The sequence below is a fragment of the Bemisia tabaci genome, chromosome 2, assembly GCF_918797505.1.
Source record: "Bemisia tabaci chromosome 2, PGI_BMITA_v3".
NCBI lineage: Eukaryota > Metazoa > Arthropoda > Insecta > Hemiptera > Aleyrodidae > Bemisia > Bemisia tabaci.
Window position 1 is genome coordinate 70589861 of NC_092794.1, and position 26947 is coordinate 70616807.

The window sequence follows — 26947 nt, forward strand, 5'->3', positions numbered from 1 at the left end:
AAAATTAAAATTTGAGTAAAAAATAAGAATAGAATAAGTAGACATGGTTTCTACGACGAAGAGACCAGGATTCATCAGGGAATGAACAATTTCAGGGAAAAATCCGGGATTCTGTTCCTAAAACCGGGAATCTCCTCTTCTACCGCTTGGAGACCATTCAAAGGTTTATGTTATTACACCTGAGCCGCTATTTTTGACCTCTTGAATCTTCCAATTGTCAGGGTGATAGAGAAGCTTTCATTGACCGAATGATGAATCCATCAAAAACGCTTGCGGAAATGAAAACTCTAATTTGTGCCTAAGAATCGGCAGAAAGTTGAAAAGAAATCGATATTCTTTTCTGGAACTTAGGAGAATTTTATACTTTTTCTCCAATAAATTCCTGGAGCAGTAGAGGAAAACTTTTGATTTCTCATCAGAGAATTAGCTCCTGAAAATCAGAAGAAAATCAAGGAATAAGCATGGTTAACAATTCTGGACACCTTGAACTAGCCCAGAATGCAGAACATGAGCAATTTGCACAACACGGGAAAAAAAAATTGCTGATTCAACAATTCAATTGCTAAAAACAGTGAGTGCAATGTTTCAACGCAGATTTTACAACAAAAAAATGCTACTTTAACCACATTGTAAACTAATTTAATCACGTGGGTGGTTAAAGTAGCATTTTTTTGTTGTAAAATCTGCGTTGAAACATAGCCCTCACTGTTTTTAGCAATTGAATTGTTGAATCAGCAATTTTTTTTTTCCGTGTATGTAATGCAATAATTTTTTGCCTTTGCAAGTAATTGATTAGAAGCTCTCAAATCACACATTTCATGCACCAAAAATATGATAACGATTTCCCTCAACGAAACCTCAGTTGAATGGAAAGATAGTCAACTCTGAAGAGAATATAAGTTTTTCTAAATTTTCAATTCTCAATGCTCACACCTGTGTTTCAAGTTGTGACAAAAATAAAGGGAATTATAAAGCTGCTAATTGAATTAGTATCATGAAAAGAATCTGCAAGGCAGTTAGAGTTTCGTCGCCAGGCATCTATATGGTTTGTGCTAAAAACTCCATCTGAATGTATATCTGCACTTGACTGTTGGGAATTTGTGTTTGTCTTGCATGAGATGGTCTCAAAATTTGCAAAGAAATGCCTCGGTCCGGAAGTAACATTTTGCTGACCAATAAAACTACATAAAAAATTTAAAATAAATTATGAAGCAGGTATTACTAGCATATGACTTATTTCCTGTGTTATTTTTTGGTCTTCTACACACAAAAGATTGGGCACAAAGTGAAGTTATTTCAGCTCTTTTGTGCAGATGTTGCAAAATAGGCTTTTCTAGTGGGCGAGGTTAACCAGCTAAAACAAATACAATGTGACATACCGAATCTGCGAATAAGCCCCGGCATTCATACATTTACTCATAGGTTTATATTAAAGTATCTTATTAAATTAAAACGTAATCAGATATTGCATCACAATATGTTTTTGTATTTTATTCTATCTTGACTATTTCGATCAAAGGCAACCCACTCATAGTGTGATTAAAGATTTTTCGTGAAAAATAATACATGAACTCAATTGCTGTAGGTATAGTCATGGAAAAAGGAAGTTCACAAAAAACCTTCAGAATTAGCATGTTATTTTCAAGCTGTAGAAATTTGTTTCTTGTATGATGCGAGAAATACCTCGAAAATTACTCGCAAAATAACTGTACTATAATTTGTGAAAATGAGTGCATTTTTTTTGCCCATCATTTGTCTGAGTAAATATCTTCATGTTTGTTCTTTAGGGATTTCCAATTGGACCCGAAAGTCCAGCTTCCAGCCGCCAGCTTCTGAGTCAGTACCAGTTACAGCAACTCCGATTTCAAATCATGGCTTACAGACTTTTGGCCCGGAACCAACCTCTAACACAACACCTAACCATGGCAGTTCAGGGCAAACGACCGGACAGTCTTCAAGCAGGATTACCAGCTGCCACTCCATTGTCAGACTCAAGCTTCAGTCAACCGCCACGCTCTGGAGAGCTTTCAGAGTCTCCAGAAGTCAACCCTGGGATGATTCAACAAGTCAGGCCCTCAGTTCCCTTGAGTCAACCTTCTAGTCAGTCCTCTGCACCAGGCCAACCAGCTCCAACGCCAGGGATGCAGCAAGGTCCTGGAATACCTCTTGCTCATCGTTTCCCTACAGCAGGTGTCAATTCGCCTGCTAGTGGACCTTTATCACAAGTGCCACGAATGTCAGGACCTCCAGGACCTGGGCCACAACAAATAAATAATCAGCAGCAACTGAATCAACCGCAGCAGGCTCAGTCAAAGCAGAATCGAGTGACTGCAGTGCCCAGACCCCAAGGGCTTGATCCCCTGATCATTTTACAGGAGCGAGAGAATCGTATTGCTGCTAAAATGGCTCATCGCATGAATGAACTGAAAAACCTGCCCACGACCATGTCTGAAGACCTTCGGCTCAAGGCTGAAATAGAGCTGAGAGCACTCAGAGTTTTAAATTTTCAAAGGCAGCTGAGAAACGAAGTGATTGCCTGCACTCGTAAAGACTCAACTTTAGAAACTGCTGTAAGTATGAAAGCTTACAAACGTACTAAGAGGCAAGGCTTAAAAGAGGCTCGAGCAACAGAAAAGCTTGAGAAACAGCAGAAAATGGAAGCCGAAAGGAAAAGACGACAGAAGCACCAAGAATACCTGAACACCATCTTACAGCACTGCAAAGATTTCAAAGAATATCACCGTAACAATCAGGCAAGAATCGGGCGACTAAACAAAGCTATTTTGACGTATCATGCCAATGCTGAAAGAGAACAGAAGAAAGAACAAGAGAGGATTGAGAAAGAGCGTATGCGTCGGCTGATGGCTGAAGATGAGGAAGGATATCGGAAACTTATTGACCAGAAAAAGGATAAGAGGTTGGCTTTTCTTCTCTCTCAGACAGATGAATATATTTGTAATTTGACTGAAATGGTGAAACAGCATAAGACGGAACAAAAACGCAAACAGCAAGAGGAAGAAAAAAAGAAAAAGAAGAAAAAAAAGAAAAAGTCTAAGGCTGATGACGGAGATGATGGCTCTCAGTCAGAAATGTGTATAAAAGTTGTGGAAACAGGAACTGGACGAATGCTCAGAGGTATGTTCCCAACATAAAATTGTATTTGCAAAATCCCCATTTAATGAAACTACATCAGTGTCTTTCTGGTGCCTGTGTACCTTCAGGAGGCTTATGCCATAAAGCCATTTTGACTGGATGAAACGCTGCAGGCTTGATATTTTAGATGGCTTAGATAGGATCTTGTCCAGTTAAGTTCAATCCGAATGTTAAAAGTGTTGAAATAACCCCTCTGATATCGGCTCGTGAACAGACTTAAATCATCTCAGTACTTTATGACACCTCAATTATTCTCATCATTATTTTTCTCAAAGTATTAGAAGTGATTTATTTCTTGTGTAAAAATGTTGGTTTTACATACAAATGAGAGAGAAATTTAAAAAAAAAGAAGAAAATACGTAGACTATCAATAAAATTTCCTGTCATGTAGATTTTACTTAAATATTTCAAGAGTTATTTATCTTCCATGGTCGAATTGTCCTATTTCATAGTTCTCTGCAAGTTTCCTATTAAATTCAAGCACTCGCAATGCACTTTTGTTCCAATGAAAAATGTTGGTAATGTATCAAAATTTTTAGAGGTCAATATTGCATGATTAAGTTTTACCATTCAATAATGTCTGTCATTGATTTTTTTCAGGAGAAGACGCTCCTTCTGCAAATCAGTTATCCAGCTGGCTAGAGGCGCACCCTGGCTGGGAAGTGCTGAAAGAGTCCGAAGACGAGGAAGAAGATTCCAGTGATGAAGATGAGGATGACTTGGATGAAGAAGATAATGAAAACGAAGAAGAGAAAATTGCTAAAAAGAAAGAAGATCCAGGGGCTGTAATAAAAAAAGCTAAAGCAGAAGATGACGAATATAAAAACACAGCTGAAGAGCACACGTACTACAGCATTGCGCACACAATCCATGAGATCGTCACAGAACAAGCATCAATTATGGTCAATGGCCAGCTGAAAGAATACCAAATAAAAGGTATTTCCCTCTATTTTTATAAATTACATCTATTTCTTAGGGAGGTTTTTTTTTTTCTGTATCCGCTTTTTGGATGGCTCTAAGTGTGTTTTTATCATCATGAGATATCATTGGTTTAGGGCATCCAAGCACATGCTGGGCTCATGGTTAGATACGGCATCCTCTCTGCGTTTCCAATCCTTATTTTTACAGGTGCCCCTGAGGCTTAGTTCGTACATTGGTAGATTCTATATTTATCATAGAAATCTGCCCCTAGAATCTCATAAAATTATGTTCCCTTAAATGAAGGTTTCGTTGCAACAGCGCATGGATTTATTGCTCTGTATTTTTTCAAAAACCTACCTCATCATCTTTTTTTTTTGATTATTAAAAGATATGAGCTCATCTTTTTATTTTTTGGGTATTTTCTTGCAGGTCTTGAGTGGCTTGTCTCTCTCTACAACAATAACCTCAACGGTATTCTTGCGGATGAAATGGGTCTTGGGAAAACCATACAGACCATCGCTCTAATTACGTATTTGATGGAGAAGAAAAAGCTGAATGGACCATATTTGATCATTGTTCCTCTATCAACTCTTTCTAATTGGGTCTTGGAGTTTGAAAAATGGTCGCCATCGGTTTTTGTCATCGCTTACAAAGGCTCTCCAGGAGTTCGTCGTACCCTTCAGGCTCAAATGCGCTCGAACAAGTTTAATGTGCTTTTAACAACTTATGAGTATGTCATCAAGGATAAATCAATATTGGCCAAGGTGAGTTCTTCGTAAAGGTAATTTATTTAGGAAGAAATAAGTCCATCTTTAATATTTTCAAATCCTATGTATCACATTTCAAAATGTTTCAATTGAATAGAAGCATTGTGATTAATCATCTGAAGTGAAGGCTGTTTAAACCAGTTTAATTTTATTTCTCCTTTTTTTTTTTCTTTTTTTGTAACTTTCTTATTTTTCTTTCTCCTTCGTGAATCAGACGTCTCCATGACTATGAATTGAGCAGCTTAATGAAAATAGAATATTTTAATGCTGGATGGTTGATTCTTTGGGATTTTAAACATACACTAAGCTTTCAATTTTTATTGTTTTCCTGCCGTTGGTAATGCTCTATTTAATTTTTTTAAATTTGAGTTCATTTTTGAGATAAATTCACAGACTTTAATCTTATTTTACCCCATGTAGCTTATTGATATCCATCGTCTTACAGATACATTGGAAATACATGATAATTGATGAAGGTCATCGGATGAAAAACCACCACTGCAAACTCACCCAGATTCTCAACACTCACTATAACGTTCCTCATCGACTTTTGCTGACTGGAACTCCCCTACAAAATAAGTTACCAGAGCTCTGGGCGCTCCTAAATTTTCTCTTGCCATCAATCTTTAAATCGGTTTCGACCTTTGAGCAATGGTTCAATGCTCCTTTTGCTACCACCGGAGAAAAGGTTTGAGTTTTTACGTTTTAACTTTACAACTCTAATGTTTTCTTTGCCTTGCGTGTCTCTCAACACTCTAGAAGTACGATGTAAAGGGGACCACAGAAACCTCTGTTTAAATCTTCCCTTGTGATTTTATAATGATTGAGTTACAGATCAAATGGGTCACTTAATTATGAACGAATTTTGGCATGCAAATACATTTCTCTGTTGGTAAATGATGCATAGAACTTCATACGCACATTAAAAACGCGGTAACGTGACTCAGGAACCGAGAAATACACAGTTCAAAAAGCGCAACTTTTCTGCAAATTCAAAACTCTCTGGGGTCCGCCGAATCGAATGATGTCATCCAACACCATTCAGAATCAGTCAGAATCAAGTGTCTTTCTACTCCTTGTACGTGAAAATTGCAGGAAAGTAGAAACTACATCCTCAGAATCAAGAAATTTAATCCTATTCGTTTTATCTGCAGTAAACGAGCAACAATTCTGCATTGAAGTACGTTTTAATTTAATGAACATTAGTGGATAATGAGAGGATGTAGGGATGACTGCCGCAGTACTTCATTGCCATCATTTTTTTGCCATTCCGGCGTGTTTGAAATTCCTTTGAGTCCTCGGATTTTTTAAAAGCGAGCTTGTTCGGGATTTTGGCTTCAGAAATATGCAATAAATTACTGTGTAATCTGCGCTCCTGGTACCGTCAGAATGTTAAGTAAAAACCACAAGATTTAGTGACCTGTTATACACTGAACAAAAAGTTGGTTATGAATTAAAAAACTGTTTCAAATGATATATATTTTTAAAACCCTCGAGAAACATAGTTTGTCTCTTTTAATGAGTTTTAGAGATATTCATTTGGGTTTGTAATCAACTTAATTATATCCTAGAGGACTTGAAAAATCCCAGTACGTAAATAGGTTGTACTTGTTAATGTTCCATAAAAGTCACCAGTATATATTCATGAGCTGGTCTTGTTTCAGGTTGAGCTGAATGAAGAAGAAACGATTCTTATAATTCGGCGTTTGCATAAAGTTCTACGACCATTCCTTCTCAGACGCCTGAAGAAGGAAGTCGAATCACAGTTACCTGATAAGGTTGAATATATCGTCAAGTGCGATATGTCCGGTCTACAGCGCGTTTTGTACAGGTATGTTTGCTGACTGCAGATCACCTCATCAATTTTGAAACTGTAATTCTGAAAAAATTAATTTGAATTATTTCATTTGTTGCGTCCAGTTAGAAAGAGTAAATGGGTGTTTAAATGAGATTATGGGGTAGTGAGTAAGTGGAAAATTTTTTGGTAACACTGAAGATGGTGCGTAGGTGAGTAAATGTAAATGAAGAAATGTATTAAAATTGGACTTCATTTTGCAATTTTGAGCTGAAACTTCTGGGTCGTCTGTAAAAACACTCATGTGCATAGGGAAACTAATGGTACATACGATGTTTCCAAACTGAGCCAGAAATCGTAGTTCCTAATTGCAAAATGGAGTCCAACTATGCCCTCATCTTTACTGAACAGAAGCTTGTAAGGTACCATGATTTATCTCTGCTTGCTTTAACTTGCAGAAATTTGGAGGGGGGGGGGGGTCATCACTGCAGTGGTTTGTTCACGTAAAAAAAACCTTGCAACTTCTCACAAAGTTGCTGAACAGTCTCCAAGTTTTTTCGTCTCTTGTCATTTTCCAGGGTAATTTGCTTGATTCTGATTTTTTTCTTCTTTCAATTCTCTTCACAGACATATGCAGAGCAAAGGAGTTCTTCTAACTGATGGTTCAGAGAAAGGTAAACAAGGAAAAGGTGGTGCCAAAGCACTCATGAACACAATCGTTCAATTGCGTAAACTGTGTAATCATCCATTCATGTTTCAAAACATTGAGGAAAAATACTGTGAGCATATCGGTGGAACCGGCAATGTTGTTACCACGTAAGGAGATTTTTTGTTGTTTTTTCCCCGTACGATTCCTTTTATCCAAAAATTTATGAATATAAATACTGCAATGAATATTACAATCATTAAGTGAGTGTCACTCCTTCTTTTTTCATAATTCGTTTTTTGAGGTCTTTTTTTTGCTCTCATCTTGACTACTCCTCTTTCTGTACAACATAATTGAACCTGTTTTGGTCAAAGCCGAGGAGTGAGGAAAGAAAATGTAAAAAATGACACCTTTGTGTACAGCCTGAAGCAGTATTAAATTACTCAACTGCGCAAAAACAGTCTTAAAAAGAAAATTTGATAGGGAAATGATGTTACTTGTATCGTTTTTACAAAAGTTTCCATCTTTGCTCAAGAATCAAATGTTTTGATGATCATTTTGGTGCAAGGAAAAAATCTGCAAGATTGAAGTACTCTTTGTCCTTCTCTAAACAGGGTTGCGACAGTTAGGGAATACCAGGAAATGTCAGGGAAAATGATGAAAGTGTCAGAGAAAAATCGTCAAGTCACCTTTATTTGCTTTCTAGACTGGGTTTAACGTTTCGCTTAGCCATTTTGCTTGAAAACTTTTTCAAATTATGTCTTTTTAACATCTGGTATATCTTTAATTGTCAGGAAATTTCACTGAAATGTGTCAGGGAAGTCATAGGAATGTCGGGGAATTTCATTCCCTAAATTATGTGACAACCCTGTCTAAATTTCTCAATCAAATTTCTCAATTTTTTCTTCAATTTTTTCTCAATCAAAGATTCATAATCTAGTCGTGCTTCAGTAAACACTACTGTGGTTTCTCTTAAATTTTATTTACCTAAAACAGTACGTTTTGAACTCAACCCTCCTCAGATTTACAATGAAAAGCTATCGCACTATGAAACCCATTATAATAAAACACTTGGAACTATTCCAGGCCTGATCTCTGGCGAGTTTCCGGAAAGTTTGAACTGCTGGATAGAATTCTCCCTAAACTGAAAGCAACGAATCATCGCGTGCTCCTCTTCTGTCAGATGACTCAATTGATGACCATCATGGAGGATTATTTCAATCTCCAAGGCTTTTCGTACCTTCGTTTAGATGGAACAACCAAAGCTGAAGATCGAGGAGACTTGCTGAAAAAATTCAACAGCCCAGACAGTGATTACTTTCTTTTCCTTCTCAGTACTCGAGCTGGAGGTTTGGGATTGAATCTCCAATCCGCAGACACGGTCATCATTTTTGATTCAGACTGGAATCCCCATCAGGTTTGTTTCATCAAATCGGTCTCAGTTTTTTTCATTTTTGTTACTTGTATTATTCATATATAGCACAGTATCTTTATCTTTTTTTATGCGTAGAATGAATTTTGATAGCCAACGCGCAAAACCATGACTCTCCATTGGAATGTTTCAGAATTTCCGCTCCTATTTTATTTTTTTGCAGACAAACAAGCCAACTTTATAGCTTGAAATGTATACAGAATAGTATGCAACCAGAGAAGCAAAATCAAGGAAGTTTTCAAGAAATTACGTTGATGAGTGTTTTGAAGAAAAATCGAAATCTGACAGGAAGCTTACAACGTCACAAAGAGATGGTTTTGCACTTTGGCCATCAATATGGCTGATTTTTAGGATTAGATTGTTGCACCTCATTTTTTGTTATTGGGAGTAACTCAGTGGGGATCAGATTTTCTTACTTTACCAAGTTTTTTAGAAATTTAAAGGTGAACGGATCTCTAAGCATCACTGAGCAATAATAATGATTTTATTATCTGATCATCTTTGTATTTTTCATAGATTCAGCATTCGGGTATTCTCTGAAATTCTATTTGATTAATGTCTCCTCTGTCTCTGTGTTTCTGGATTTACCTTTTACTATCCTATAAAAATGTATTCATTTTTCTTCAGTGCTGTCAAACAGCAAAGTGGACCAATTCATTTGACAAATGCATTTCAAAAGCCGCTTCATTACTAAAAACCTAATGGGGATAGAGATGCTCTAGAGCAACTGTGGAACCTCGGCATGCTTATTCTGTGGTCCTGTAGGAGTGGGTTCCTTGCATTTTTAACTTTTATTGTGTTAATTAATATGTACCACTGTATCCAGGACTTGCAAGCTCAAGACCGAGCCCATCGAATCGGACAAAAAAATGAAGTACGAGTATTGCGTTTGATGACAGTCAACTCAGTGGAGGAACGAATACTGGCAGCTGCTCGTTATAAATTGAACATGGATGAGAAGGTCATTCAAGCAGGAATGTTTGACCAAAAATCTACTGGATCCGAGCGGCAACAGTTTCTGCAAAGTATTTTGCACCAAGATGATGCTGAGGATGAGGTAAGTCTGCATCTTCAGAATTATAACTTCTCCACCTAGAAAAAGCCACAAACATCCAATCGGCAATGTTAACTATTTCCAAATATTTTTCAACCTGTTTTCCTTTTTAGCTAATTCCCTTGCCAAATTGGTCTCTCTCTTTTTTTTGGATCGGTCTTTTTATTCGGTGTAATGTTTATTTCATGCTTTTAACTACTCTTTTTCAGGAGGAAAATGAAGTTCCTGATGATGAAGTAGTGAACCAAATGATTGCACGGAGCGAAGCAGAGTTTGAGATTTTCCAGCAAATGGACAAGGAACGTCGACGTGAGGAAGCCAGGCAAGGCAAATCTCGACTAGTCGACGAATCAGAATTACCCGAGTGGCTAGTTAAGGATGATGATGAAGTTGAAGCATGGACGTCGTACGATTTGGGAGAAACGCAGATTATGGGTCGAGGTTCAAGACAACGGAAAGAAGTTGACTACTCGGACAGCTTGACTGAGAAAGAATGGCTGAAGGTAGGAATGCTTGAAAAATACTCAGTTAACAACTGAACAATATCAGAAATAAGACATTAACATAAGTAAACAATCCTTGAAAGGAATTTTAAGAAACAATGTTTCAATATTCTCTTAGAGCAGATGGATTTTGTTAAAAGTGCTTGAGTGGTAAGATTATTTCGGCCTGGTAACGTCCAATTCTATTCTATTTAAAATTTTTAAAAACTATCTATTGATTGCTAAAGGGCAAAACCACGTATTTTCATTGCGGTGTTTCAAAATGTTTGCTACTGTTTTTTTTCTCAAGGAGAAACAAGCCATTTTTGTAGCATGAAATTTTCTCAAAATAATTTGCCAACTGAGAAGAAAAATCAAGGAAGTTTTCAAGAAATTGAGGCACTGGATACGTAAAGGGCACTTCTTGATTACAGTGTTTCAGAATCTCTGTTGCGAATTAATCCCTTGGAGAAGAATGCAATGGGTGATTTTTCCAGAATTCTTTCTATAGAAAATTTTGGAATCATAAGGAATATTCAGTAAAATTTTTAGTGAAATGGATGCATTCACTTTCCTTACAATGAATGAAATATGAGAGGAGACTCTGAAACACTGCAACCGAGAAGTGCCCTTTTCACATCCAGTGCTTCAATAACGTTGACTTGTTTTCCAAGGAAACTTTAAAATACGACAGGAAGTCTGCAATGTCACAAACGGAGGTACATGATTGCGCACTATAGCCCTCGATTTTTTTCATCAAACTTTAAAAGATAGCTTAACAAAATTGTAAGGTGATTTCTCGTAAAATGAATTAAATAGTGTTCAGCAGAGTAAGGCTATCTAAATTGTTGCATCAGCTGGATTTTCGGATGATTTTTGCTACAATTAACGGCCCATTAGCACATGCAATAACTTTATGTGTCACAAAAGTCCTCAAAAAAGGTAGCACATAGAAAAGATGTGATTGCTAACTGTTTTACTTCTTCACAAAAGTCCTCAGAAAAGGTAGCACATAGAAAAGATGTGATTGCTAACTGTTTTATTTACTCTTTGACAGGCTATTGATGAAGGCATTGAGGATTATGATGAAGACGAAGAGGAAGAAGGAAGTAGGTCATCGAAGAAATCACGCCGAAGGCGGAAACGAGAGGAAGAGGATGAAGAAGAAACTTCCTCCAAGAAAAAGAAAAGCTCTTATGCTGGTGGACCGAGCACATCTGGCAAAGACAGTTCTCGTCTTAAGAAACAATGTCGGAAGTTAATGAATACCGTCATCAAGTATACAGACAGGTTAGTACCTATGAATTGTTTTTTCTCGAATCTTTTATTCTTTTTAAGAATTGCAAAGCATTACACTTATCAAGTACAGAAATATCTTGATAAACTAGCATCCATTCCATGTCCATCTCATGGGTTCGACCCGGAAGTGTTGCTGTCTGGCCACCTCGAACTCACAAGGCAAACTAACGGTGTTTGACTACAAAATTTTGCCTAAAAATATTCTTAACTCTGACTTTAGAGTTCTATGGAAGGGCTCTTAGAAGTTTACCTTCTTTATGAGCGTTTTATTGGTGTCGTGGGAAAACATGTGTGAAAACATATTGGCTTAGGACGAGTTAAGACTGGCAGATTTTGCCAACCTGAATAAAGTGGATCATTTTTTTACTTTACTTTTTTAAGTAATTGCCTGCCGTTTTGTTTTTCAATTCATTTTCTCGCAGGCCAGAAAATTTATAAGAAACATGCAGCGCTTGCCCAGCATAATTGGTTTTTTATGGGTTACTCAGCTCAGCTAAATCTCCCGATCGATGCTGGTCTAAGTGAGCAGGATAGTACCAAATTTTTTGCCTTGACGCGTGCATTCCCTCTGCTGCTTTTTAGTCGTGCGGCGAAGCCGTATAGACTCTAGGTTTCGCCGGAGGCTAAAAAGTGTCCACACTTTTAGGCTAAGTCCAAGAGGAGAATTTTCGAGGAACCAAGTAACATATGAGGTATTGATATCGGTGCATTTTGGCCCAATGGAGATGTTACATGTGCGAGGAATTTGCAATTTGACTGTTGATTCTTGTATAAAAGTTCGCGAGGAACACAATGGTGCCACTGGTTTTCTCTGAAATCATCTTCCATGCTCAAAAAAACCTCTCAAGTTGAGGCCAAAATGGAGGGGATATCCCACCCTACCCTGAGAGTCCACGTCTACATGAAGACAAACTCTCCATGCAAAGATAGGGAGCAAATACATTAGCAGGGTTGCCGTGTATTCAGTTTTGGAGTCCCCAGATAAATTGGTAGCCCTGTCAAAGTATTAGCTCCCTATCTTTGCATGGAGAATAGGTCTTGATCTAGGCTTTGACTCTCAGGGTAGGGTGGGATATTCCCTCCATTTTGGCCTCAACTTGAGTGCTTTTTTTTGAGCTTGGGAGATGATTTCAGAGAAAACCAGTGGCACCATCGTGTTTCTCGTGACTTTTTACACAAGATTCAACAGTCAAATCGCAAATTCCTCACACATGCAACATCTCCATTATGCCAAATGGAATTTCTGATCATTTAGCCATGGTTTGGTAGCGTTTAGCAATCAACTGTGACCATAATGTAAAGAACCCACACAGGTGCCTTTCGGCGGAATGTCGCCCTATGGCATTCTTTATCATCAAGTCACCGTTGAACATTCGCTGTTCAATAGCGTTCAGCAACCAAGTATAGCCAAAATTTTCAGAACTCATACCTCAGATGTTCAAAGAGTGTTAACATGTGTCGCCAAATGGAATTTCTGATCATTTAGCTATGGTTTGGTAGCGTTTAGCAATCAACTGTGACCATAATGTAAAGAACCCACACAGGTGCCTTTCGGCGGAATGTCGCCCTATGGCATTCTTTATCATCAAGTCACTGTTGAACATTTACTGTTAAGTAGCGTTTAGCAACCAAGTATAGCCAAAATTTCCAGAACTCATACCTCAGATGTTCAAAGAGTGTTAACATGTGTCGCCAAATGGAATTTCTGATCATTTAGCCATGGTTTGGTAGCGTTTAGCAATCAACTGTGACCATAATGTAAAGAACCCACACAGGTGCCTTTCGGCGGAATGTCGCCCTATGGCATTCTTTATCATCAAGTCACTGTTGAACATTTACTGTTAAGTAGCGTTTAGCAACCAAGTATAGCCAAAATTTCCAGAACTCATACCTCAGATGTTCAAAGAGTGTTAACATGTGTCGCCAAATGGAATTTCTGATCATTTAGCCATGGTTTGGTAGCGTTTAGCAATCAACTGTGACCATAATGTAAAGAACCCACACAGGTGCCTTTCGGCGGAATGTCGCCCTATGGCATTCTTTATCATCAAGTCACTGTTGAACATTTACTGTTAAGTAGCGTTTAGCAACCAAGTATAGCCAAAATTTCCAGAACTCATACCTCAGATGTTCAAAGAGTGTTAACATGTGTCGCCAAATGGAATTTCTGATCATTTAGCCATGGTTTGGTAGCTTTTAGCAATCAACTGTGACCATAATGTAAAGAACCCACACAGGTGCCTTTCGGCGGAATGTCGCCCTATGGCATTCTTTATCATCGAGTCACAGTTTAATAGCGTAAATAAGCAACCAATGGTGGCCAAAATGTCAAGACTCCAAACTGGTGCTTTTTGGCTGAATTTCGCCCAATAGGATCTTTGATGATTTATCAGTAATGGTTGATGTTTATGTTGATTAATTATTACTGTCTGAAAGTGAATCCTGTGGGAGAATATTATAGGGTTGGTTCAAACAAGTTTTAGAATTTTTTTCCTTAGCGCTAATGGACCCTAAGGGACAACTTCAATTCATCGAACTAAAAGTTTTCAATTTTTAAACCATTTTTTAACTGTCGGAACTCACTTGACCACATTATATTCATGATGAATTTAAAGAATATCGCTGTCAAAAGTTGAGTTCTCCTTCAATTTAGCACTTTTTGTCATTACCTTAAAGACCATACGGAAAGTGCTAAATCTACGGAAAACTCAACTTTTCACAGCGATATTCTTCAAATTTATCATGAATATAATGTGGTCTAGTGAGTTCTGACATTTAAAAATGGGTATGAACATTTAAGGCTTTATTTTCCTTGAATTTAAGTGGTTTTTCAGGGTCTACGGTAAGAAAAAAAGTCTAAAACACGTTAAAAGTTACTTGAACCTACCCTATAATGTTGAGCTATGACTTCAACTTTCATGAACCCTTACTTGTGCCTTTCAGCTTGATTTCGCTAAATGGAATTATTTATGATTGAAGTCGTGGTTGAGTTTACTATGCTGATAAAATATCATTGGAAAATTTAGGTTTCACCATCATAGTCTTCTACGAGGGCTGTCCCAAAAGAAACCGGACTTTTGTCATAGAAGGCGAACAGAGCGTCGTAATGAAGTTTTCTTGGGCTTGTTTGAAAGCTGATAAGCTACTGAAGATGCTTGTTTTTACAGAATGCAAACATTGGTCTTGGTAAGGAAACTACACGCTTTGGAATAAAGGAAAGTCAAACTCGAGTTTGGATTTTTGTCTTTATTTCAAGAAAAATTTAGATACAACTTAAAAAAAAAAAACCAGGTTTTAAGTTAAAAACTTCGTTGCTCTCTTATTCAAATGCTTAAAAATAAGGAAATCAACATTTTAAGCAGCTTACCAAGTCATCACCTATCCCCTTCAAAATATTCGCCAGCTTTGTCGATGCATTTTTGCCACCGTTTCTTCAATCGGGAGAAACACTGTTGAAAATCCGCAGGTTTGAATGATCGCAATTCCTTCAAGGTGAAACCGTCAACCGAGAATATTACAATGGTGTTCTGAGACGATTACGCGAATATGTCCGCAGAAAAAGGCCCGAGCTTTGGAGAGAGAATTCCTGGTTTCTGCATCACGATAACGCACCTGCCCAAGCATCCCTCCAAATTCGCGAATTTTGTGCAAAGAATGCCATGAGTGTCCTCCCTCATCCCCTCTATTCACCTGACCTGGCTCCGTGTGATTTTTTCTTCACGACTTAAATCTACCTTGAAAGGTCGACGTTTTCAAACCATTCCGGAAATTCAAGAGAACACCTTGAAGGAATTGCGATCATTCAAACCTGAGGATTTCCAACAGTGTTTCTCCCAATTGAAGAAACGGTGGCAAAAATGCATCGACAAAGCTGGCGAGTATTTTGAAGGGGATAGGTGATGACTTGGTAAGCTGCTTAAAATGTTGATTTCCTTATTTTTAAGCATTTGAATAAGATTGCAACGAAGTTTTTAACTTAAAACCTGGGTTTTTTTTAAAGTTGTATCTAAATTTTTCTTGAAATAAAGACAAAAATCGCAACTCGAGTTTGACTTTCCTTTATTCCAAAGCGTGTAGTTTCCTTACCAAGACCAATGTTTGCATTCTGTAAAAACAAGCATCTTCAGTAGCTTATCAGCTTTCAAACAAGCCCAAGAAAACTTCATTACGACGCTCGGTTCGCCTTCTATGACAAAAGTCCGGTTTCTTTTGGGACAGCCCTCGTAAAAATAACCATCAGCATTACTGCACCAACCAAAATCTAGCCCAAAAAAAAAAAATAGTTCGGCTGAAAAAGTGGGAGAAGTTGGGATGTGCAGTCTCAAAATAAAAATACCTAGCTGTGATTGGACATAGCTTTGCTTTCATTGAGACTTTCAAATTTTATGAATAAAAAACAGTACGCATTTAGCAAAAACAGTTAGTTTTGTCCTTACCTGTAGACCATACAAAAAGAGCTAAATTGAAGGAGAACTTAGCTTTTGACAGCGATGCTCTTCAAATTTTTCATATACCTGTACAATGTGTTCTAGTGAGTTTGGATGGTAAAAAATGGTCAGGAACATTTAAAGCTTTATTTTCCATGAATGTAAGTTGTCGTTCAGGATAGATTCTGACGACTAGATCCTTACTAGAGTAAGGAAAGAAAGTCTAAAATTGTTAAAAGTCACAGAAAAACGCGAAAAAAGAAAAAAGTCGGAAAAGGAAGTCAAATTTACATAACAATTAAATTAACATAAAAATTTCGTAAAAAGTATTGGAAATTACGAACAAATGTATTTACGTAAAAACTGTATTAAAAAGAAAGTTAATTTTAATTAAGAAAAATAATCTTGGTAAATCAATTTCTCACGTAAATTTGACTCAAAATTCATTTAAAAAACAGGGCCGGATTTACCTACTTGCCGCCCATGGGCCGGATTTACCTACTTGCTGCCTATGGGCCACCTGTATTTTGCCGCCCCCTTCTCATTCGTTTCGAAACATCAATAAAAAACAACTTAATCGGCCCGAAACAGTAACAGAGAAACAACTTAAAACGGGACTAAGGACGCAAATAATAAAAAGAAACACATAAAATATAATAAGAAACCCGGGACGTTTCGCAGGGATCACACCCGCATTTTCAACCGGCAAAACAAGAAAAATTAAAAGAAAGGACACTATGCCCCTCACTACTAGCAAAAGTTCGCACGGAACTTTGCGTGAAAGTTAAGTTCCGTAAACCTATCTACATATGTGTGAACAAGGCCTTCCATTTGTAAGAAATGAAGGTAAAAATTATGCAAGAACAAACATAAATGTGGTTTAATAATTTTAACTTCCGCCGCCGCGCCGCGCTGACCGCACTGTGTTTGGCGCAATGCGTGAAGTATTCCTACAGTCTTGTAGGCGCTATGCGTTTCACGCCGACCGCCGCACAGTGGATTGAGTCAATTAGAGGGGTCGGACATGAAATTTTTGACAAGAACTGCAAATGTTGATGTTTATTTCGTCACATTTTAAAGTTCAAGGGGTGATACTGGAAGAAAATATCACGAGAAAACCAGTGGAACAGCTTGCAGAACATTAGATTCTTGTATAAACGGAGTTATGAGCGTTTTAAGTTCCCAAATTTTTTCCGACCTCTCTCATTGACTCGATTCACCGTGCGCCGCGCTGAGGGCTTCTCCTTTCTATCTCAAGTCCTCATCATCACTGCTGCACCGCTCCATGCCAAATTGCGTGTTTAGTTTCTCTCTTAACTCGACTAATTAAAGGTGCTGTCTCTTGTGTCACCGAAAGACGCTTTCTCGTTTGTAATTTTTTTTTTCTGAATCCGATTTTTTTTAAACCTACATTTTAAAAAAATGCAAAATTTGCCGCCCCCTGCGTTAAGAAATGAGAGAGAGATGCTGTACTCGATTATCTAATGCATCTGACGAGTTTTTCAATTCAAAAAGGAACGTATTACACTCCACAAATAAATCACGTTTGAAGCGCAAACCGGAAAAAAACACGATTTGTCAAAAGTATTCATTAAGTATTGCACTTTCCACAGAAGCATGTTGCACAAAAATGTCACTGTAACGACTTCCGGATATGGTTGCGACCAACTTAAGGCTCAAAATTTTGATTTGTTTGCTCCCTAAAAAAAATGGTCCATCTCTGTAACTGTGCTCACCGAAACTGACGATCCCACGACACGACGACGACGACAGCCTGTGACCCTGGGGTCACAGGCTGTCGTGGTCCCGGAGACATTTTTCAGGGTTGAAATCCTTCCTCTTATTTAATTGTTTTTTAAATAAACTTAGGCTAGGACACTATCCCTAAATAACAAACAGACCAATTTGGCTCCAATGCCTCGAGCTCTGCACGTGTAAACTTGAGTTTTTTGTTTTTATTACTCTCGCTTTTTATTACTTTCGTCGGTCTGCTCAGGGCCGAAGGGGGCCCTCCCTCCCCCCTTCCTCCTCTTACAGTCACGCTCCGGCGTGGCTGCAGCCGTTGCGCCGCGTCATTTTTGTGGGAACATTGATCAGCGTTTCGAGCCTTAAGGCTCAGTTCGGGTGCGATATTCTATCGTCTACGCGCCCAACCCCCCCCCCCCCCCTCCCCCTCCCCTCCCAAAGACGCTCCGCGCCACCAGACTATCGATATTTTAGACCAAAATATTGTATCGATATTTCAACGTTGATATATCGTCCGTATCCATACATTTATCTCCAGAAATATCGAATCGATTTTTCTTTCTTTCTCCTGCTGAGTTGTGTATTTTACACCTCGGAAAATCGGAAATTATGGTCAATTTTTCATAGTTCGAATTTCGGATTTCGCTGGCCAGGTTGTACAGACCTACGTCACAGGGTAAACAAACCTCAAGATGCAAATACCTCCTTTTTTTCTCTATGTAGGTATAGGACTTTTCGCGTGGCTGCTCGACGGTTTGTTAATCTGTGGAGGTTAAGCTACATTCACGCGTCGCAAGCAACCTGGCGCGTCTGCTTCTTGCTACTGCGAGCGCGCCTTCATTTCCTCCTGCACGCAACAAGGACAACCGCGATGATAAAGAATTCCATTCGGCGAAATCGAGCCGAGAGCAGGCACCACGAGTATATACTATGGGTTATTTTAGTGATGGGTGGGATTTTATTTAAAATTCCTATGAATCCTAGGTATAGTATTTACTTTAGTAAACAATTATCATTTATTCCATCACTTCTTCGGATTATTTATTTTTAATCAATCTATATTCATGTGAAGTGTAGCTCATCTGCATTTTTCTTTCCCTGGAACCTAAATGTATATTATGAGTTTGAATCCATCAGAAACTAAGTCAGTCAAAATCAAATTTAACTACATACGAAGTGAAAACGATTTGAATTTCGCAAAAGTTCCCAAATTACTAGGTAAGGCTTTTATCAGCTCATCATCTGATCCAATAATTTTAATTGTGGCATTTCATTCGGCATGTCGCCGCACGACTTCTATGATACTCAAAGTCTCACATATATAATTTGAAAGGGGGGGTCTGGGGGGGCGGCGCCCCCTCAGCAGGTAGCTTTTGCTACTTGTTCACAGTATAAATTAGCAGTCACTAGTTTGGTGGACCTCACTATGTAACTTAAGTCAATCCTTTTCAAAATCATAAATCTCTCATTATTAATTTCGAGTTTTCATTAGCAGTCGGAAATTTTTTTAACTTGTTTTTTTCTTTGTTTCCAGAGACCAGCGAACGTTGAGTGAGCCTTTTATGAAACTGCCCTCACGCAAAGAGTTACCAGATTATTATGAGGTCATAAAAAAACCCATCGACATTAAGAAAATTATGTCCAGGATCGAAGAGGGGAAAGTAAGTGTTATGTATTTCTTAAAAAGTATGCTATTAGTTTCCTCCGTTGATGTTGAATAATGAGATGAATAAATGTTATTTTATTATACGTCCCACTAAATTTTTACAATGCCTAATAAAAGGATTACCATGATATACAGTAAACTACGCACTATAATATTATTTCCAAGATATGTAAGCTAAATATAAGGTATTGGACTATTATTTCAACTATATTTGATTTTCTTTTATAACCTCTGGAAGTTGTAGACAAAAAGAGGCTGAAAAGTTTTTGTCACTTGGGACATTTCAAAAATAAGTAGTTCCATTCTGGTTACAATAGGTCAGTTGCGCTGGTCATAGAATTGTGTTTTGATGCTTGACTCTTGCAGATTAGCTAAAAATAATCAGATCCGTCCTATCAACAACTTTCCATGTTACAACTTGTACATATGAAAGCAACAGAGATTCTGTAAATTATACCATAACAGCTGTGTGTCAAAACACCGTAGTCAGCATGGACGAGACTAACTGGTAAATTGGTAGGATTTAAAATCACAAAGAATGTATCGAAAGAAATCAATCACTCAATTTGAATTTCTAATATGTCCTTCAAATTGTTTGATTCTCCTCATGTGACTTCCTCCTCGAAATAGAATTCAGTTGAATTTGTTAATTATTTCATTGAATTTATGGATGATTCTTTTTCAGTATGGTGGTTTAGATGATCTCGAGAGGGACTTCATGCAATCCTGTAAGAACGCTCAAATGTACAACGAAGAAGGGTCTTTAATTTATGAAGATTCAATTGTTCTCCAGTCTGTTTTTTGCAATGCTCGTATTCGTATGGAAGAAGAGAGCAGGGACAATAATGGTAAAAATAATATTGTAGAACTTAGATTTAATGAATTTCTAGGCCCATAAATGTGTTAGTCAGTCACTAATGTAACCCTTTCGCATTCAAATATACATGTCAGCGATATCCCAGGACGGTTATGTATAGACAAGTTAACTCGAGCAGCCGCTACGCGATTGTTTTTCTTGTGCTTGTTCGATTGCCCAAAAAAATAGATCCCTGGATATTTTTCTAAAAATCATGCAAGAGTATTCTGTTGCCCTCCAAGTTTTTTGGACTGCAGGGTGCATTGAGTAAAAAAATGCCAGTACACAAGTGGGTCAACCAGTGATCAAATCTGAGTTTTTCGGCCCTCAGGTTTATTTTCACTAAGAGTTTGAATGGTCTTTATCATCACTCATTTTCTCTTCTTACCCTTTAAAAGCAAGGATAGAAAATTATTAGCTTCAAGCAGTGTTTCAAAGTTATATATTGAAGGCCGAAACGCGACATGACATATCTCTGTTCTCAATGTTTCAGACTTCCTTTCGTTCTTTATTGTTTCTTTGGAAAATTAGTTATGGTAATTTCTTGGAAACTTTCTTGACCTTTCTTCTCCATTAGCAGAATATTCTATTAAAATTTCAAGCTTTAAAGTTGGCTTTTTTCTCTTCGAAAAAACACAATAGGAGCGGTCATTTTGAAACACCGCAATGAATAAGGTACATGATTTCGAACTATAGCCATAGATATTTTTGATGGTGTTTTCTTGGAGGAGCTATCCGTATTTTACGAAAACTTTATCTGTGTGAATTTTTTCTATTCAGAAGACGATGAAGGCTCCGTGTCAGATGCAGATTCAACAACAGTGAGGGTAAAATTAAAATTAAAGACTCCGTCAAGATCGTCAGCGAGGAGTAGTGAATCCAAATCGTCTCGCCGGAAACGCACCAGTAAAAAGTACATCAGTGATGATGATGATGACGATGATGACTCCAATGGTAAGCTTTTCATCCATCAATAATTATCGCTAGTATAATAGACTCAAAACATGGCTTTGAAAATTTTCAACTTCCGTCCAAATTGTTTCCCTGGCATAGTCTTGAGATTGTCTTAAGCTCTAGACAGTCTACTTTCATGAGATATGGTTTTCATGTGCTTTTCCACATATGCTGCTGCCGAAAATTCAAGAAGATGGAAATTTGAGCTATGATGGAACTCCTTCGAAGTTCATTCTTTTTGGACTCAAATGCCCGTAAATCAAAAGTGGTTTGAATGCTTGTTAAATATTGATTTTCTTGTGTATTCTCAATTTCTATTTTAGCATACCTGTACCAGTGGAATAATTTATTTTATGGATTATCTTTGTTCCAGATTAAACTTTTGAAGTTGACTCGCCCTTCAAAAAAATTTACGTTGTCATCATAAAAATGAACTGATAGTGCTAAACATTTTTAATTTGAACTGGAATTACATAGTACTTTTTGAACCATCATTAAAAAAACTATTTTTTTTTGTCCAAAAATTGTGTTAGTTCTATATGTAATGCTTTTGAGTATTTTTGTCGGGCGTTTCTATCTCATAAATTGATTAATTGTAAGTTTTTTTGTTTGTTTGTTCATTCGTTAGTTTGTTTGTTAGTGTTTTCTTTCATCTTTTTTTTCCTCCTTTCTTTCTTTCTTTCTTTCTTTCAACAATTTGTCCAGTCATTGTTTTATCTCATATTCTGTGAGACTGATGTAACTTGTAATCTAATCATGGTTGAATTCAGTGATAGTAATCACTAATTCACGTTCTATTTTTCATACCAAAGTTGTGCAAATTTCTAGAAATGTATTGAAACTTTTGGTGACAATTTAAATTTATTGAATCATATTTTTCAGTCAATTTCAACTGATTTGAGTACCATGAATTTTATTCATAAATTATAATTTCATTCTGGATCAATTTCACTAATTTAGCAAGAAGAAAAACATCGTAATACCTCTTCACAGATATTGTTCAAACGTAGTCAAATGTGTATGGCCACGTGTATTTGATATGTTTTCTAAGTAAAGGAAACAAATAATAATTGATTATAATAATTTGTTGTTAATAACAATTGAGGATAATGTGTCCTTCTGGACACATATCCTCTCAATCAGTACAATTATGGAAAAAACAAGGTGACTGCTTTTAATTGAAATTTTTATGTTATTAATGACTTACAGAAAGTTAAGAAACTAGACAAAACTAACTGAATCCATTTTCACAATTTTTTCTCAGAATAGAAAAGTATATCATTATGGGAGATGCATCTCACTTGTACATTCTACTAGTACATTGCACTTTTCTCTCAATGTATTGAGCTTTAATATCGCATTTATCAACGTCTGAGAAGGTGAGCATTTATGAAATTTACATTTTTCAAGATGAAGCACTTTTTGTTTCGCCAGTCTTTCGGAAAAAATAATGTTAATTATTATTTCTACTTTTGTGTAGTTCTGACTCGACAGCCTTGATATTACAGAGGCAGTGCCAACCCTTAAACATTTATAAAATTAGATCTTGGTTGAAATTTTTAACGCTATGACTACCATCCTGGTCTTTTTTGTAAGCTACGCTGGGCCATATTTGGATATTAATTTCTCGTCATATTTCTCATGAGACCAGCTCTTGCTGTCTGTGATCTCATAAAGTAGTCATGATCAGCATTACCCTGAAAGTTACCCCTGTCACTGAAAGCATTTTTGACCTTTCGACCTCAGTTCCATGAAATCAGCACTGATGCTTAGAAGTTCGGAATTTTGGATCTCTTAAGTTAAGTTTTCAAAAGAGGTGGAACTAAATTAATTGTAAAAAAGCCAGCAATTATATTTCTTCATCAATATTCCAGTGAAAATTTTGAAAATTTAGTGCATCTGTGTGGTATGTAATCCTATGCATAAAGTTGCTCCTCTAACGTAAGAGCGTACCTCAATAATGCTGTTTTTAACAAAAAATTAGTCTTATCAAAAACTCTAACTTTCAAATTACCTAATTTTAACAAAAAGGACAAATTTTTTTCAAGAGCGTAACTGCTCCCATCTTCAGCGGGTGACAACTGAGGGGCTCTGCGTCTCAGCGTCTCTGTCCTAGTTCTGGAATCTGACCGGGGGTGCGCTGCAAACGCCTCAGTTGTCACCTGCTGAAGATGAAAGCAGTTAGGCTTCCGAAACAAATTTGTCCTTTTTATTTTGTTAAAATCAGGTAATTTGAAAGTTTGAGTTTATGATACAACTCACTTTTTGTTAATTTACATTTTCTAAGTTTATAATCTCGTGTTAATAGTCAAATGCTGTTTTTCCTCAATGGTCCTTAAAGATTCCTCAGTTTCAAGTCTCCCTCAATACTTGTGTATTCTAGCGATAGACATGCTGTTTCAATACACTGCCTGGTGTTTGGTAATCAGGCATTCAAATCAAATAAGTGATAACAGGACCAATTTTTGCAATTAAAAATTACAAATTCAGGCTCATCCGTACAAACACTTCTTTGCACAGGGAAACTAATGGTGCATACGTTGTTTCTAAAATGAGCTAGAATTTTTAGTTCTTAATTTCAAAATGTAGTTCAACTGTAACTTAGACACCACGATTTTTTTCCTTACGTAAGGGTTGTTTCAAAAGTTTCTTAGTAGGCATTTATTCCTCCCGTTTAATAATCTGTATTTGAGTAGATCATACCTCCGCTAGGTGCACATTCACCACCATTGTGGGTTCCATTTTTACAGTACGAAGCACTGAGGTCAGAAGTTGAGAGAAAATCAGATTTCAGTTCAAAACTTTTTAGTTTGTAGTACATTAGAATTAATTTGAATTTAAATGTTTATCAACTGTTTTTATTTTCTATAGTCTATTGTTGGTTAGAAAATTAAGAGTGTGTGTTGAATTTCCCCTCATTGTCCCCTTTTAAAATTTTCTCCTCTAGTTATTTGCTCTTTGGCTTGTTAAGTTAGTTATGTATGAGTGACGTAATTATAATGGTTAATCTCTCCAAAATCGTTTGAGCATAAAAAACCTGAGAGTTAACCATTACTTCTATATTATACACAGTATGAGCAAATTCTATTCCTGCATAACAGTCGATAGGTTTTAGACCTTTGAATATCAACAAATCATATGGACGTATTTCTATCACACAGAACTATGTGCATTATGACGTGAGCCCTGTTACGCTTGTATCCTTATGGGTCTCAGGGCTCATGTCTGAATGCTTATAGTTCCGTTTGACAGAAATACGTCCATATGTAGCAAGGAAACCTAGACCCAGGCTTTGAACATGTACTCTTAAGCAGATCTTATACAGATATAATGGCCAAGTTGTCTCTGTACATACTGTCTAATCTATTTTCTTTAGAAGCACATCTCTTATCTTATCAGTTAAGCTTCACAGCTCATTACAAACATTCTATCATTAATGTTTTATAACTTTAAGGTTTTTTTTCTCATGAGAAATGAATTTCAATGTTTCAATCCTTAAAAATTCAAATTCACTACAAACTAATCTTTAGATATAAAGTCTTGCAAATATGCCCAAATTTCAGTCAGACTTTAATGATTCAAAGAAAAAAATTAATATATCGAGTATTCCAGTGCACTGATGTCAGAAATATGGATCAAAATGCAAAATATAAAATTAGCAATTTGTCCACACTTTCGATTAAAGTTGGATCCTGGACGATGTAGGTACTACCCTAGTTATTACGTCATAACAGCTCTGCTTCCTTTGACGAAGTCACTATTGGTTCCTAACACAGATAATCTGTCCTCCTTGCTCTCGCTTGACCCTTTTGTACTGTTATCTCACTCTTAGCTTCGGAAGTCGTCAAATAAGCGGTTTTTCTCAAACAATTTCACAGATAGGAACTTCTTTCGCAGCTTTAGGACTTATGTAGAAGTGTTCCATCAGTTTTCGCTTTTAAAATGGTTCCATTTAAAAGTTTCAAAGACCATAAAGTACATAGAGGCGTAATGTAAGTGGGAGAGCTGGCGCCACTTTTAAGCATTTTCCAGGTCCCAAATTTCGCGACTCCTGTGTGACGCCGTGTCACTTTTTCGATACATAATCGATTGTTTTCGATACACAGGTACCCGGCCATTCGATGTAAACAAAGAAGATAGGAATTATCACGTATTCCACACTGCCATTTTGGATCGAACATGTATGGAAAAAGTGACCGAAGCTCGGCGCACACCGGGCTCGGAACTTGTCAAGGAGAACATGGCACCAGCTCTCCCACTTACATTACGACTCTATGTACTCTATGTAAAAGGCCCATATTGACAGCTGTAGGAGTTTTCAAAGTTAGTTAACATGAGCTGTTGTTATGCATATCAGTTTTACAAGTCAAGCAACTCTATGTTTGGACAAATGGAGCAACATTATATTGACTCAGAGCTCAAGCAGTTGTAATAAAGCTCAGACAAAAGCAGCTTTTTGGAGTTCATTGTTGTTTCCAAGACCACACCAACAGCCACTGACAAAAATTTGTTTCAACATGCCAGCTCCTATGACTTCTCTTAAATGAGATTAACCTAATATCCTACAGTACAATTATTCTCATCCATAATATTGGAATTCGGAGATCCGTATAATCATTCTCAGATGCCTTCTTTTGCCTTACATATAGTCTGCATTTTTCTTCTAATGGAGCGTTATTTTTTTTATCCTAAGTAAGGACAATATGTTGTTATCATCTCAAATGGTTGTGTAACCTCGTCTCTAATTTCAAAATTACTTTTTTATTTTTTATCCTCTCAATTGTGTTAATCTTAAGAATTTCTTGTGGTTGTTATTTGTGATTCAAGTGCATTATTTGTGTTTATCTATAAAATACAGAGGGGTTATTCTCCCTCTAAAGTTAAAAGGATATACTTTCTATTACTCTATTTCAGTTTTTTACATTATAGTCCATCTAATTCATCAAAGTTTCAACGCTGTTATCCATTAAATTTCAGCAGAAAACTTTACATAACTTCCTGAATCATTGAAGAGGTCCGTGAGTTTTGTAGAATCTCAGTTGCACTGTTGGTAGTTGGCACTGTAGTACCTCGATTATCCAATGAATTGTGGTGCAAGTCTGTGCCGGATACCAAAAATGCTATACAATCAAAATTGCATGAAACACATTCACCACATAAAATATGTGTGCAATAGACAAAGAAATAAGAAAAAAATGAAGAAAAAATAAAAAAACCTCATTGTTCTGTGGGATAAGTGACAAGCAGATGATTGAGGTATTACTGTACTTCTCCATACAATTCGGTAGTTCTGCAATGTACCTGGTCTGTTTTGTTAAGTAAATTAATTTGTAGTCAAATGGATTTTATTTCTTCTATGTCAAACTAGCAGCCTTTCTTAATTTTAGGGAGTCTTTCTCAATGAAATGGAGGCTTGCTTTTTTTCCACTTTTTTGTCCATTCTTATGCACAGCAAAGGAGCCATACATTTACATGAAAGAAGCACTTTTTTTTTTAAATTGTTAAGTTTTAAGCCGTAACAATTCTTTTTTAATGCCTCTGGACAGGTTTTTTAAAGTTTAAGGGTTGATTCAACTTTTTCTCAATTTGACGTAATTTGCTTTGCTAGCCTGTTTTCTTATGAATACACAAATCTTCATACCTTACATGTATTTCAATATTTTGTTGAACTGTTTATCATTAAAAATCTATGTTTTTTGAAGTGCGGATATCTTTACCTTCTCCATTTTTCCAAATGCTAGCTAAGAGT

At 36.9% G+C, this 26947-nt stretch overlaps 1 protein-coding gene across 7 annotated transcripts in view; it reads left to right on the forward strand.

Annotated features, from left to right (window-relative positions):
- LOC109041838 (ATP-dependent helicase brm) overlaps positions 1-26899 on the forward strand; it is a 54530-nt gene extending 27631 nt beyond the window's left edge. For 6 of the 7 annotated variants that reach the window (XM_019058287.2, XM_019058290.2, XM_072296180.1 and 3 more), the window contains 14 exons: positions 1788-3135; positions 3754-4089; positions 4504-4838; positions 5287-5529; positions 6506-6672; positions 7264-7452; positions 8369-8699; positions 9541-9771; positions 9978-10271; positions 11308-11540; positions 19257-19383; positions 20074-20236; positions 21025-21198; positions 21572-26899. In XM_019058287.2, coding sequence (XP_018913832.2) covers positions 1788-3135; positions 3754-4089; positions 4504-4838; positions 5287-5529; positions 6506-6672; positions 7264-7452; positions 8369-8699; positions 9541-9771; positions 9978-10271; positions 11308-11540; positions 19257-19383; positions 20074-20236; positions 21025-21198; positions 21572-21576 — 4176 coding nt within the window. In that variant the 3' untranslated portion in view covers positions 21577-26899. The remainder of the gene's footprint in view (positions 1-1787; positions 3136-3753; positions 4090-4503; positions 4839-5286; positions 5530-6505; positions 6673-7263; positions 7453-8368; positions 8700-9540; positions 9772-9977; positions 10272-11307; positions 11541-19256; positions 19384-20073; positions 20237-21024; positions 21199-21571) is intronic. The other variant, XM_019058289.2, reaches the window with a different exon arrangement.
- The last annotated feature ends 48 nt before the right edge of the window (positions 26900-26947 follow it).